At 43.4% G+C, this 15,872-nt stretch overlaps 1 protein-coding gene across 1 annotated transcript in view; it reads right to left on the bottom strand.

Annotated features, from left to right (window-relative positions):
• Positions 1 to 5,033: 5,033 nt before the first annotated feature.
• Positions 5,034 to 15,872, bottom strand: part of C10H7orf78 (chromosome 10 C7orf78 homolog) — a 102,908-nt gene continuing 92,069 nt past the window's right edge. The window contains exon 6 of the mRNA XM_085630789.1: positions 5,034 to 5,262. Within this exon, the coding sequence (XP_085486915.1) occupies positions 5,248 to 5,262 (15 nt within the window). The 3' untranslated portion in view covers positions 5,034 to 5,247. The remainder of the gene's footprint in view (positions 5,263 to 15,872) is intronic.

The following is a 15,872-nucleotide window of genomic DNA, read 5'->3' as shown; positions in this document are numbered from 1 at the left end:
GGTCATCAATCCCAATCTGGCCCCTGACCAATTCGGCTTAATGACCTAAAGGTCCACAAGACACAACCTCCAATGCCTGTTCGGATGCATGACTCATAGACACATGGAGAGGGAACTGGCTGTAATCATGGTGCTAGATGCCAAGAAAGCCTTCGAATCTCTGGAATGGCCCTACCTAATGACCTATACTAGAGAAGATGGGTTGTGGGCCCTCATTCCTGGCCTGGGTGCACCTACTCTACTGTAATCCAATGGCAATGGTTAGTTTCGAAGGGATTCTCCCAGAGGAGTTTGATTTAGACAGGGCCACCCAACATTGCTGCCCCTATTGCCCCTGCTATTTGCGGTAGCTATGGAGTCATTGGCCAACTGGATCGGGGAGATGCCCTAGTGATAGGACTCCGATGGGACAGCAACTGAGAAGATATTATTTCTCTCTACACCATCAACATCTTGCTTTATCTGGCAGACCTGTACAACTGCCTTTCACAAGTGCAGGAGATTCTCTGAGTCTTTGGCTCCTTTTCAGGCATTAAGATCAACTGGGGTACATCTACAATATACCCCCTCACACCCATGCGGCTATGGTTTCGGTGGTCTTGTCCACTGATGTGGGAGGAGGGGGGTTCACCTACCTGGGTATCTATGTGACCACCGACCGTAATGTATTCATGAGAGAAACCTGAGACAGATTCTGGTGAATTATCGTGGGGATGGGGTGTGGAACACTGGTGCCTCCTACTACTTGGCAGAGCTGCACTATTTAAAATGATCTATCCCCAAGTTCCTCTATGTCTTAGAAAACACACCATTTGAAATCCCTGACCATTACTTTAGGTTGATGGAAGCTGAACTGAGATTATGGTAATGGAACTGGGGTAGCCCTCGTATAGCACTCTCCACTCTGACTAGGTGACAGATGGATGGGGGAATCACTCTCCCTGACCTGCACCCTTACTATTGGGCAGCCCAACTACAAGTGGTTAAGAACTGATCCTTTGGCAGGACATTGGCAATAGGACTTACTGGGTATGTCAAAACTCGGTGACCTAAGAGATGAACTGGGGTGGTTGACCTTTGAGGAATTACAGGGCTTGTATGGCCTATCTTAGGGCCAATTTCTGTGCTATAGGCATATAAGGGTAATCCTACACTGTCACATCACCAATGTCTAAAGTCTAGAGGAGGATAACCCACTGGAATACAGGGTACTTGGCGCCCCGCTACACAGACACGCCATATCCCAGATACACTCCACTCTTCTGGTACACAGTCAATCCTCCTTGCAGACATTGAGGGAGAAATGGGAGGCGAACCTGGGTAGAATGGAGGAAAATGAGTGGGGAGCTGCATATCTCTATTTCCCTATTATGTAGCTATTTAGAATGGCTTCCAACTGTTTGAACTGAAGCTGTTACATAAAGCAAATTACACTCAATCAAGACTGTATGCAGTGGGAGCAACTGACCCAGAACAATGCAGACGAGGTGTGGCAGATGGGACACCTTCTGAACACAGTCATGGGCTGCCCACAATTATCCAGATATTGGTTCTGGTATACAGAGATACAGAGATGACTCTCTTAGCTAATGGGGACAATATGGCCCTGGCAGTGGCAAGGTGTGACGTTTTACTCTACTGTGATAGGAAAGAACCCCGACCATACAAGAATGGAGCTCCAATATGGAATTGTGCAGGCTGGCAAAGGAACCTATATACTGGGTGAGGACGTGTCCCCAAAAGCGCATAAACATATGGAGCCAATTACAGGAATTTATGGATGAGTGATATGAGAAGCAGGAGTCTCCACTGTGTGCCTCCGCTCTAAATTTTGACTCCACGGGTAAACTACAAGAACTCTCGAGGCCCAGAGGGAGAAGGACCATACTGTGATGATGTAAGAAACATGATTTAATTCAGTACTATGTAATCGGACACCTCATACCCAAGACTGTTATTGTGTGCTCCTGTTTTACAATGGTCGCCACGGCACCCTGGTGCAAGGGTGCAATGTTTGTAGATGTTGTTCTAAAAATCTTTAAAAAAATAGGTTAGTTGAAAAAAAAACATATTATTGACTTTGAGTTAATATAACTTTAAAATAGGCTTAAGCACACAGGATGACCAAAAAAAATAAAAAACAATTGTTGGACCTGGCATCCTTGGCGTGGTTTTCCCTGAATTTTTGCCTCTACCTCCTGTTTTTTTGCTGGCTTAGATGCTTTGGGCACTTTACCACTGCTGATCAGTGTCAAAGTGCAGATGCTCCCTGTATAAATTGATATTGTTTATTGGTTCTCCCTGATTGGCATATTTTTTACCAGTAGGTCCCTAGTAAAGTGCACTACATGTGCCAGGGCTGGTAAATCAAATTCCACTAGTGGGCCCGCAGAACTGATTGTGACACCCACATGAGTAGCCCCAAAAAGATGTCTCAGGCATGCCACCGCGTAGCCTGCTCGCAGATTGCTAACTGCCATGTTGACTTGGCAAGTACACCCACTTGCTGGGCCTACCCTTCCCTTTCCCTTGCACATGGGACACCACAATGGGAGGCCCAAGGTACCCCCCTGGGCAGGGAGCAGTGTATGTGAATGGTAGGACATGTACAGGTGTGGGTACAATGTCCTGATAGCGAAATACTGCCAATTTCGTTTTTCACTATTGAAGGGCTATCTTGGCCATAGGACAGTATAGGGAATGCTCTGTAACATTTTTACAAGCATATCTTCCCATAAGAGTAAGATGGAAAATTGGAATCTAGTATCCCTGAACTCAGAATTTAATACCACATCTTTTAGTAAGGATGGTTTTAAAATTCTTTGTTTGAAAATAGCACTTTCAGAAAGTGGTGGTTTTCTTGTCCAACCTTCCTGTGTGCCTCTGCTTGTTTGTGGATTGACTGTCTGGCTTTGGAGTGACAGGGGCTGGGGTGAGTGGGCCTTAGTCTGAATAGGCCGATCTGCATTTGGAGTGGTGGGAGGAGTAGCACCTGTACCTGACTAGGGCTGTGCCTGCCTTCCTCAAAAGACTGGCTCCACCTCCTGCGGTGTGTCTGAAGACCCTGGCCTGCACTGACAAACGAAGAAATTGTGCACTGGCAGAGTGCACCCAGAACTGGTTTGGACTGGGTTCAGGACCCCTTACACAAAGAGAACAAAGGCATTTTGGGGTATAAATATTAGAGCTGAAACCCCTAAACCTCAGATCATCCTAGAATCAAGAAGAACCTTTGCCGAGGAGAAGAGTGGAAGAAACTGAGAAGAAGGACTGCCCTTGCTGCGTGATCTGGGGATAACCTGCAGGTGCTATTCTGACAAGGGGAGGAAGATACCTTCGCTGTGTACTGTGTCCCCTGCTTGAAAGCAAATCTCCAAGGACCTGAGAAGAGCTGGCCTCCTGTTTTGGAAGCTCAGGAATACCAAAGTTTCCAAGTTCTCTGCAACGCTGTGTGTGTGTGTCTGGGCACAGCGTGTAACTTTCGTGAAGCCTGCAGTAAGATCCAGGGGCCGTGATTATCCCAAGTACGGTGTATTTCATACCATCGTCGACCCGACTAGCAGCGCCGCTGTGTGCGCATGTCAGCGCGCAGCCCTGCCTGCATTGGGCCAATCGCAAAGCCTGCTGTGGCTATTTAAAAAACTATGTGCCCAACGCCATCGTCAATTGCCCAAGTTCGCTGACGCCAGACGGAAAGCCGCGCTGGGACCCACGCCACTGCAAGGCATTGCCTAGCAACCAGGACTCTCCTGCACTGTTCCACTCTGGCTCACGGAGCCGCCCAGCAGGACGTCGTCAGCAAGGAAGAGAGAGAGCAGCCCCCCAGGTAACATTCAGATTGAAGTCTGAACTGCTGTGAGTGGAGCTGCCTGTGGCGGGTTGTGGGTCTGCGGGGAGCTGTTCCCGCTAGCGGAGCTTCCTCTCCTGGTAACGACCTGAAGGGATTGGCTGGGGGCCCTGTCTCCGTCAATGTTTTTTGTTGAGAGAGCATCGGGAGGCATATTTTCCTAGCGACTGTCCCCGGAGTCAGCCCTGTTGTTGGTAAAGCGTATTTGAGGGCAGGAGAGGCACCGCACACCGGGGCCAAGGAATGTGTGCTAGTAACGATACTTTTACGAGAGTCAACACAGTCGCTGCATTTGTCAAAAGGAATACATAATCTACAAGTTTGTTTTTAATAATAACCTTCCGAAGAACATTCCAAAGAACATTTCAAAGAATAACTTTAAATGTGTATGCTGGATGTTTGTCGTTTTGGTCTTGTTAAATTTAGATAAAGATCCCATTATTTTTCTAAACCTGAGTGGTGTCCATTTGTTCTGTTCTCACTGGGTTACTGTGAGTGTTAGTACAAATACTTTACACATTGCCTTGGGGATAAACCTGTCTGCTCGTGCCAAGCTACCAAGGGGGCTAGCAGGGGTTATCTAGAGTTTGTTTCCCCCTTACCCTGACTAGAAACAAGGGTCCCTATTTGGTCAAAGGTACCTACCTCTGCCAACTAGAGACCCCATTTCTAACAACAATGAAAAAAGAATGGAAAGAATGGAAAGAAAAAAGTATTGGCAATGTAAATGACTGGCTCACCAGCCTGGGTACTGAAGTGCACTTCTCTTTAGGCAGATGTGGTCCTGAGATTAAACAAAATGCTAATACTAGCAGCACAAGAGAGCCAATTGCTGAACGCTGACCTTTTGCCCCTTGCTGTAGGCTATAAATGATACGCAGTAGCAAAATGTGAATAAGAGTTGAACAGGCCAATGTATGATGAGAGCTGACTCAAAGCCGGTCTATATATGTTTGTATTTTTGATGTTTTTTGATTATGTGAGGATAGTGACACAGCTAAGTCAGGGCCTGATATAGAGTTTGGCAGATGGGTTACTCCTTCGAAAAACATGTTGGATAACCCGTCCGCCATATTACAAGTCCATTATAACCTATGGCACTTGCTACCTGTCTACTAAACCCTAAATCAGGCTCTCAGTCTCTAGGCTGGTTGTGAGGAAACAAACAGATACAACATGCTGTATTGTCTGATTTTTCTTAGTTTATAGGATCGTGTATTATCCCTACGGGTCAGAGTCTCTGATTTCTTATACATGATGCATCTCAATGCCAAGAAAGAAGGACCTGGGATGATTCTGCAATAACCTTATCATTCTCTGTGTGGCTTGGAGGTAGATATGATGTACATCTTCAGCTCCAGAGTGCAGTTGTGAACATCTCTTCATCACATTGAAGATTCTTAAGAAGTGTCCATCTGTTTAAACATAATACTTAAATTAAATGCTGTCCTGATGATCTTAACATTTCTATAAGCAAACAAGGTATTTAATATTGAAAAATGTAATCTTAAATCATTAATATTCTTGTTTATGCATGCAAATACGGTCCATTTCAACAGAAATACATAGCTCAACAGAAGGAGCTTCTAAACACTGATCAAATATTTCGGTTTATAAACCGTCAAAAGTTTAAAGGGGCAGTGGCAGGGATGTGCAAAATTATAATTCCATCCTTAAAGAGCTGTCAAAGTGACAAAATGTAATGAAATTTTCCTGCATGAAAAAAACTTTTTCCTGGAGATGTTTTCCCAAATTGCAGGTTTTGTGACTTGTCTCGACCACAAAACCTAATCTTTCAGATGCAAAAATTTAATTTGAAATATTAATGAATTTATGATGCTGATGAAAGGTGACACAATTTTAGAAATATCTGCACTATGATGGCAAATGCAAACTTCTCAAGTATTCCACACACTATTTTTTTTTAATTCTCAGAATGTGTTAATAGAAAGTTAATTGTCAAATTGATGAAACACTAAGGGGGTCATTAGTATGGAGGGTGGACTTTGTCCGCCCGCCATACCCCCGGGAATCGGGACCACCCGCAATGCCAGCGGCGGTCCCGCACCCTATATTAGGATGTGCCCACCACACTGGTGGGCGCATCGCGCATTTGAAACATTGCAGCGCCCGCCGCAATGCCACAAAGGCAGATTGTGCCTTACAATGCACAACATGACGGGCACTGCGCGGTGCCTGCCACGTTGTACATTGAAATGCAGGGGGGTACCATAGGTGCACCCCCCAACCCCCAGAGTTCCGCCTCCATATTGAACCCTTTTCCACCCGGTTGACTTGTCGACCGGGCGGAAAAGCGGCAGACGGTCTTTCCGTCTGCCGCGGACCTCCCAGCCATCGTAATATGGCGGGGGGTCCTTGCTGCATGGATGGCGGGTGGATTTCCCCCGCCGGGGTGGCGAGGACTACTGCCGGCCCGCCATCCTAATGGGGCCCTAAGTGCGACATATACGACCACTTCATTTTGCAAGTTCCTAATTGCGACTTTTTACAACTTTCAAATAGGAAGTCACAAAATGTGATGTACTGGAGTGTCTAAGACACATTTAGCAATTCCTAATGGAGTCACAATTGACCTACCTCATCAATATTCATGAGATAGGTCTTAATTTGAGACCCAGTGGGATTCATTAAAAACAGAGGGATGGTGGGATGCTGTGGACAACAGATCACCATGTCTGTGTTTGGTTTTAAAAACAGCGATTGTTTTTTCAAATGTAGCCTGTTGTCATTAAAGAAAAACGCGATGCATTTCAAAAAGAAAAATGAAACGTTTCAATGTAGTTTTTTAAGCGTAGGCGGTGGTCCGTGGGACCAATGCCTGCTCTTAAAAAGAACGTTTTTGCAACCATTCGTTTGAGACTTGCTTACCACCTACTTGAAGTAGACGGCCAACTGCGAATGTTTTGCGACCACATTCCAGTCGCAAAACATTTGTACATCCCCCTGTGACTTCCTATTAGGAAGGGAAGCCTTTGACACACCCCTTCCTAATAATGACTCGCAAACCCTATTTTGCCACTCCGTAATTGGTTACCGGCTCACAAAATAGGGTTAGCATATGTCAAAAGGCTATTTAGTGGTCGCTAACGGGCCAATTTTCTATTTGCAACCACCAAAGTCTTTTGTACATGTGGCCCTCAATTTTGAGACATGAAACAGCAATCATCCAAAGTCAGACACTCTGTTGGCACCTATTTATTACACAAATTAATTTTTCTGTAATAAGTGCCTGCAAGGTCATTATGATTTTTGATTATGTGGGGTATGTTTAAAATCCTGTGCATGGCTCATTCGACAAACTTGCTCTTGCTCAACTGCAGGAAAATTCCTTTTTTGCAAGAAAACCCCAATTTTCTTAGGCCTGATGCTGCGGGTTTGTTTGACTCTGAGTACTGGGACTCATTTGAAAGCCCCACAGTGCATGTGCTCTCACCTCTAAAACATGTTGAAATTGTTTATACTCCTAGTTGTCATAGTTAACCTACCTATATGTCCCTTTTATGAGATCAAAGTGTACCCAAAGTCTCTAAGTTAAATGCCACTAGTGGCAGATCTCTGTACTGGGGTGAATGTATGACATTGTTCTGCATTCTGTCCATCAATTGTTGTTTTTGCATTTGTCACCCCGAGTGGGAAGGGTATGCCCAGACGTGGGTCCCTTGCTCTTCATGCCACTGGAAATCAAGCTATCCTGGCTGAAGAGGAGTGAAACCCCGAAACCGGTCCTAGGATGCTTGTTTCCAGTCCATAGAGGACCTGGCTTGGCAGTTCGGGCTGGATTGTTCCCATGAGGCACAGGGTCGAGACTGATTTGCATATGGCTGGGTTCAAACTGGAACGGCATGGTGAACAAAAAAAATATGGATTTAGTCCAAGATCTCTGTACTGGGGTGAATGTATTACATTGTTCTGCATTCTGTCCATCAATTGTTGTTTTTGCACTAGTGGACTGCAACACACATCGTGCCACCCACCAAGTGACAGTGCAAACATGACTGCAGTCCTACCATTGTAGCGTGTCTGTGGCACTTTTAAACTGCAATTCAGCCACTTTCACTGGTCATGTCAGTTTTCAAAATTAATAAGTGATCCTAAGTATGCCTTTATAACCAGTAAAGCTGGAAGCATGAAATGTACAAGTAGAACATGTAGAAATTGAATGTTTTACATATCCTTACAATGAAAAAGCTCCAAAAGCTATATTCCCTGTAGCCAACTTGACTGATCCATAGAAAAGAACTTGATTATATTATAAAATTATAAAATTTAATAATGCTAATTTCAGTTAGAAAACAGTTAAAAATATAAATTAAATAATCATTTTAATGGTTATGCAAAATCCAGTTTAATTGTAAAATAACTAATGAGAAAAAGGTACTTTTAGAAAGTTAAGTTTTCCCATCCTAAACATTCTGGAGGCCCATTTACAAAAGCACCAAATGTCAATTGGCAGCCGTATAGCCCCCTTGATAAGGTGTGAAAACTACTCCCAGTGCAGTACAAATGCTATAGGTGAGGCCATGGGTTTCTCTACCTCTGGCTGAATGACCATCTGGGCTGTGTCCAGGAAATTGATTATCTTCAAAGGCCTACCCTATCACAGGCAAAGGTAAGTTGACATCTGAGCAGGACCTTTCTTAGTTCCCTGAGGCAAGCACCACTCTCATCAGGAGAGGAGCTGCCCCCAGAACACGTTTGCAGTGAGACATCAGGAGGAGTTGCTCATTACTCTTGCCACAACTCTGTGGTAGGCAGAGAGGCTCTGCACAAAGGAAGAAGGATTCTACCAAGTCAGATTTAGGTATAGAGGCGTAGTGTGGGATTGTACTGTAGGGCAAACAGTAACTGCTGCATAATTCTGTAGGTTTACATCAGAGAACGTTTTCCTTATTGATCAGGTAGTAGCCAAGAGCCTTCTCCACCCACAAGTTAGTGCCGGGCATAATTGTTGAACACATAGGTACCTTCTTTAGAACACTACTGGATCTGGGAAGACAGAAGGACAGCATCTGCTGTTGAGATTTGTGAGGAAACCAGAAAGGCTGAACCTACTCCCACTTTTACCCAAGAAAAAGAAATAAACTCCAAGGGTTCATAGGCTTCTGTTAAACTGCAGGGCTACAAAAAGATGCAAGAACCCCATTTTTCTGAAGAGCCCAGCTAGCAAGTTCCTACTCCTACTGGACCTGCCTAGGACCCTACTGGAGGCTTCAGCTGGAGTGAGGCTTGACCTTCAAGTGCTGTTCCTGAGATCCAGCAACCCTTAGATGTGGCAATATGTGATTCTCCTAACAGATTGAAAAACCTGGGATTTAGAAACTTTTTCGCTCCAAATATCTCTGGAGGATGGGGCAAACCAGCCCAGTCAATCTGATTAAAATGCATTGCTTCTAAGTCAAAGATTCAAGTTGCTCTGGCTCAAACATTTCCACAGCGGCAAATCTGTTTCAGAGGGACATTACAGTGAGGTCTCTGGCTTCATGGAACTCTGCTTAACTACAGGTTGCAGCCTTTCCCCACTATAGAAATACGAGCTGCAAAAAAGTGACTAAGTCCGAATGTAGAAATTTTCACCGGGCAAAGGTGCTAAAAGTATCTGTCCAACAAGGAACCTCTTTGGGTGAAAAGGTTACATTTCTCCTTGTCAGTGCTTCTCGCGATAACACAACAGTTACACAAGGGCCTCCTCCAATGGCTATCCTGCCTTGTAGAGCCATTCTCGGCCACAGACTGTTGCCTTGCCCTACTGAGGATATCTGACTTCCATTTCAGAGACTAAGCCAGAAGTTAAGCCTTCTGATTGCATGAAACCTGGTTTTTGTAGCTGACTTACTCACCATTGCAGACGGGCTTAAATCATGCCTTGGTCCAGGTCAAATGTAACCAGATGACCGTGCTTGGTTTCTGCCGTTATTTTATTTTAACATTTATAGATTTATATCTCCTTTTCCCCTTATTGGATTTTTGTCATTTTGATATCAACCTGTTCATTATATTTTTCTCTATTTTTATAAATTGGAGTTTGGGTTTTATTGTGTTGTGTATTTGATCATTTAACTGTTTGGTGCCTCTAAATACTTTACACATTCTCTTAAATTAAGCAGTTTGCTCTGTTCAATCGCTACCAAGGGCTGAGTACAAGTTTAAATTACTGGAACCTCTACTGAACCATACTGCCATTATTACTTGTGGTAGACTGCCTCCCACACCAATTAATAATCCCCATTCTCACACCGCCTCTTTTAGAGATAGAAACAAAAGTTAGGCCCTCATTACGAGTTGGTCCGACAAGTGTCCGACTGCCATTGCTGTGGGATCGAGATCCCCGACATGTAGTCTGCAGCACCACCACCATATTACGATCCAACTGCTGTGAAGGAAATATGGAGTTGACTATTGCGGCTTGTACTGCGGCCCGGAAAAGGGCTGCAGCACAGGTCGCAATTGTAAAATGCATGTCTACAAACATCCATGCACTGTGTGCCAGGCACTATCTGGTGCTTGGCACATGGTACATGGATGTTTAGGGGGCACCACATATTCACCCCAGCCCAAAAGCGGAGGCCCATGGGGGATGGGACCCTGCTAGGGGCCACCAAAGTCCCTTTCTGTCTGACAGTGGGGCTGCCATGTGAAGGCTGAAGGAAAGGGATATCTTAATCCTTACAGCTGTGCATCCGCATGTACCACCCCCATTGTAGGACGTAGGCTACAACCTCCGCCCCGACGGGCTCCTTGATCCTGTCGGATGCGACTGTCTTTCCCCTCGCCCAAATCACTCCGACTGCCGGCATCTTAATCTGGTGGCCGGACGGATAACCTGGATGTTGGTCTGCCCAACATCCTAATGAGGCCTTTAGTTTCCAGCAATGGGGTCTTACCTTGGCCAAAGCAAATTTTTCATGTCCAAGACTTCCTTGTAATGAATAACAAAATGCCGAACGAAAAAGATGACATGACAATCACCCCTTCATTTAATTTTTGCTGAAAGTGCTCCTGTTGGGTTCGAAAAAGGTCTTTGGAAGAGAACATCTAAAAGAGTAGGGATGGCAGAAAAAGTGGGCCAAGTGATTTGGCGACCCTCAGTCCTAAATCAAAATAGCCCCCCAAATTGTGTCCGTATTGCAGAAATTCAGACCCATACCCACATTGGTCTAGATTAAAAAATCACATCTAGCTGTGCTAATATTTTATCTTTTTTAATTTGACCCGAAGTCTTGATATGTTACCTTTAAACTTTGTGATTGAAGTAAAGAATAGTTTGCTGGTGATATTTTTTGCCTTCATATTTTGCAGATCTGATACTTTTAAAAAGTAGCTGAATTTGTCAACCTATGTTTTTCTTTTGTGTAATTCATGAAAGGATTGTAGCTCAATACAATACGTAACTTGTAGTGCAACTTCAAGCGCTTTTCCGAAACAAAAACCAATAGGTCATGCTCTCCAAGTACGAATTGTTTGTGTTGAATTGGCAAACGAGATGCATAGTTCTATATGCATTAAAAGCTGTATGCAAAACTGCAAATCTTTGTATTATTTAGATGCATAGCTCATCATGCTTTAAAAGCTGTTTGCAAACCTGTAACTCGTTGTGTGAATTTCACATGCTAAAATGAATTCTTTGGCAAATGCAACCTGTTTTATATCTTATTAGTCTTTAACAAATGGTGCAAGTTAGCATCCACAGTTATGTGCCATTTTCAAAAAGTGACTATTGAGAAGCAAGTATTCCCTAAGATATTATTTGAGCATATTTGGATGTCATTCACAAAAAAATGTTTATTGTACAATAAATTGTAGAGGACCCTATTACTCAGAGTAATATTGAAAGAAGAGGTGGCGGGAGGCGGAGCTTACACGTTCTTCTGATTCTCCACTATTCCACTTCCGGGAGCCGTGAGGTGACGTGCTGACGTTAGTCAGCTGAGCCTGATGGATTCGCTGAGGCTGAAGTGGAGCAGAACAGTCCTTGGAGATGGCCCTTTTGTTAGGATGGCCCTGCAGGCTTTCAGGAGCCTCTGTTTGCGCCACAGCGGGACTGATATGCTGTAGCTGGTTACAATCCAGTGTTTCTCAGATGTTTCCAAGCCAGTGTTCTCAGGGGTTTCTGTTGGCATGCCGCTGTGCTCTTCAACAGGTCCTGCTGCCTCTTCTATATGCATGGCTCGATGGCTTGGTGAACTGGCGAGGGTAACAGAGAGAGCTGGCAGCGCCCCTTGGTGCGTTTTTTAACTGTCATACTCAGCCTCATGCCGCCTTGAGTGGCTGGAGTGTGCTTATGTTCAAGAGCTGGAGGGAAGACTCACGAGGAAGGAGGTGAGTGGTCTCTATCTGCAAGGAGTTGGGGCAGGTAGACACCCTGCTAGGTTTGTATGTGATATTCAGAGTCTTGTTGAGCATTTCCCTGATACTGGTCCCCCATAACGCTGGGACTGAGCGCTGCTTTTTACGATGCGTCATCAACATTCAAAGGGGTCCCAAGGCAGTAGTGGTGCAGTTGTCGCTACCCAGATGTGGAAAATGCCTGGTGTTCAAGGGTGGCTGGTGGCAGAAAGACCTGAAATATCCTCTCTGACAAAAATTGTTCCACAGAGGAACCCCCTAGTAAGGTGAGATCTCAGTGGCACACAAGAGGATGGCGACAGCTCATTGAATTCAGAGCTCAACTTACCATTCAAGGATTTTGCCTCTCAACTCCTATACCCAGGGTCGGTAATCACAGAGGAAGGTAACAGAGACCTGGAAGCAGGGGTTGATCGAACAGCTGGTTAACTAACCCAGTCAAACCAGCTGGGAGAGGATTTGAATAGCAAGGAAAGACCAAAAGACTGTCCGTTGTTTCCCAAGCCAATAAAAATCAGCTTTATAAGCTGTGTATTAAGGAGCTCCAGGTGGTAATTCAAATGTCCAGGCAGGCAGCAGTAGGCAATATGGAACTTTTCTATTTCTACTGCTGCTATAACATCAGACCAGATGATTAATCCTTTAAACCTAGAAAGCCAATTACTGCATGACCTACCCTCAGGTGTTTTGGGTCCCGCGTCTTGTGAGGTTTGGCAGCCCCACATGAACAATGAAACATAGAGATACCCCACAGCCAGTGGGAGTTTATCGGAGCCTCGGCCAGGCTCACTCTGGGATGATCTGAACCGCTAATTCAGTTTTCTAGAGACCATCCTTACTAACATTGGGGAATTGAAGCAGGCCCAATCCCTGGAAATTGCATCTCTAAATCAGATGTTGAATAAAACAGAGGAAAGTTTGGCTAAGTTCGCGATAAGATTTCAGGAGGAGAAGCAAAGAATATCATATCTAGTGGACAAGTTTGTTTCCCAGAATAAAAATATGTTGGGCGTGTAGAAGAATGTCAACATTACAGTGATAAAATCAAGGAATTCAAACATCATGTTAGGAGATCCTATTTGCAATTAGGGACATCCCAGACGGAACAACGAACAAGGGAAACTGTAAAAGCTTGCTCCAGCTAGCTGAGAATGTGAACAAATTCCACATTTTGCCAGATTTTTCTGAGGATTTGTCGATCATAAGAGCACATATGTTTCCCTTGCAACATAGTTTCAATATGAAATATCCATCACTATCGAATTAAGGAACTGATTCTCTCCAAAGCAGTTAAGTCATTTGCAATTTCAGAGTACCACCAATTCTTAATCTATTCTGATATGCCAATTACAGCTGCTCAATGTCAAAAGGAATTCCAATGCTTGGGGGAGAGTTTGAATTAGTGAATGTTCAGGCTTCCCTGGTGCAGCACTCAAAGCTTAAAGTCCTGTTTAAGACACAGTTTCAACTGAAGGAGAGGGCCAGGAAGTTTTATAAAAAGTTCCAAGAAAGGCGCAGGGTGATAATTAGTTTATGTCAGCATAAAGTGGGAGGCATTGTGATTTAATCTGCATTTGTTAGAATATTGTGATTTGTTTTGTTTTGTTTTTGGCTTTTATGGTTTGTTCTGCAGGACATGATGTGTAGTGGGGAGGCTTGGGCTAAGCTCTAAGTCGACTTTAGGGGTAGCTAACAGCTTTTTGTATGTGTCTTTGCTATTTCACATTAGAGTTTGTAGGTATAAATATGACATGACTATGAATTGGTGATCCTCTTTTTTCAGGAAAAACATTTTAAATCAAACAGTCCGAATATAACGATCCCTAGAAGATTCTTTCATGCTTTTTTTCATCTTCATAGGCAGCAGTATGGGGGGGGCTAATTTCTTGATCAGCAAATATTAATTGGTATATAGTAGATGTCAAGAAGGATGATAAGGGCAAATGGATCGGGGTCAAGGTCTTAGTCGAGGGATTTTTTTTTATTTTGTCAATTATAATGGTCCAGTAGACAACGAGATAGAGACCCTTCGGCAGTTGTATAAAGTTTGCATGGATTGTGTAGGACCTTTAGTTTTTAGGAAAGAATTTTATACACAATTGGAAACCTTGAACAGTGCAAAAATGCAGCTCAAGCCCAAAACTGCAGCTTTATTATCAAGGATTTCGCAGGGGTTCACCCTTGGTGTTTAGATCACCCTGATTTTGTGCAGTTTATTTGTTTTCCACACCGATTTAATATCACATCATGGTTAGATTTTGTTCTTTGCTTTACAACTGATATGCAGTCTGAAGGACTATTTGGGCCAATGTCTTTTCAGATCACCCTATTATCCCATTCGAAATTATGTTAGATGCTCAACCTATGGTAAGGCATAGATGGTAATTTGATAAAATATCATTGACAGATCAGGTATGGCTACATGCAACTAGAGTTTTCTTTTTTAAGGAATTCTTTCAAAATAATCAGAAATCAGCCCCCAGTTTTGTAGTTTGAGAAGCTTTTAAAGCTACTTTGTGGGGCTGGGTGATTGCCTATAAATTAAATAGTGTACATTCCACACGAATACGGGAGATATAGGCAACTATGAAAATGGCTACGGTGACCATTGGGGCTGCAGGAAATAACTTGGATGAACAAATTAGAACGACAAATATGAGCTCCATATAGCATCACAAAATCTTCAGGATTATGTTTTTGACTGAAGAAATTTGTGATGAGAAAACTTTTCAGCAGAAAAAATATGAAGCGAGCCAGCAGATTGGTAAATGTCTTACATGGTCTTCTAAGATTAGGAAGAACAAAAATACAATCCGGGAATTTCTCAATTTGGTTACCAAGGTTCAGAGATCTAAATAAATGAAATTGCAGAGATCTTTTCTCCAGCATTAGAAGGACCACTATCCTAAAACCGATCATGTTCCTCCTGCAAAGCTCAGGCAATATTTTAATTTGCTCGAACTACCTAACTGTGTGGAGAGTGAGACTCAAAAAAATAGTCTCCTAGCAAAATTAACTATTACAGAAGTCGCGAAGTCTCTAAAAGCAATGGCTAATGCAAAAGCATCTGGGAATTATGGTATTCCAATAGAACTATATAAGGAGTTTTCCACTTCTATTTAATCACATAAGGACAGGAATCAATGCTCCCCATTCTTATACAGAAGGAATAGTAGTTAGTTTCCTCAAGTAAGATAAATCACTTTTTAATGTTAACTCATATTGACAAATGAGCCTTTTAAACTCTGATGATAAAGTATACAATAAAGTACTATCAGCACTACTTGCATAAAAGATCATGCATGAGGATTAGAAGGGCTTTTTACCATGTAGATTGATGGCTGCCATACAAGGTGTCTGGTCCAGGCTATAGATTTTTTCTATCAATGAGTCAAAAGTGTCTATACTGATGCTGAGAAGGCCTATAATTAGTGAATGTGGAGGCATTGTCTTTTATTTTGGCAAAATTTGGTTTTCCTTGGCAATTCTTAACAATGCTTCAGAACATTTATAAAGTCACTAAAGGTAATATAGTTATTTATTCAGAGGAGACAGACTCAGTAACAATCAAAAGAGGCAGCCGTCAGGGTAGCCCAATGACTCCAATCCTGTTAACTTTCTATGTCAAAGCTGTAGCGGCTAAGCTTCACAATAGGCCTTC

This window comes from Triturus cristatus, chromosome 10 (genome assembly GCF_964204655.1).
Source record: "Triturus cristatus chromosome 10, aTriCri1.1, whole genome shotgun sequence".
Classification (NCBI taxonomy): domain Eukaryota; kingdom Metazoa; phylum Chordata; class Amphibia; order Caudata; family Salamandridae; genus Triturus; species Triturus cristatus.
The sequence above is the reverse complement of the archived record's forward strand: the minus strand, read 5'-3'. Positions and strand labels throughout refer to the sequence as shown.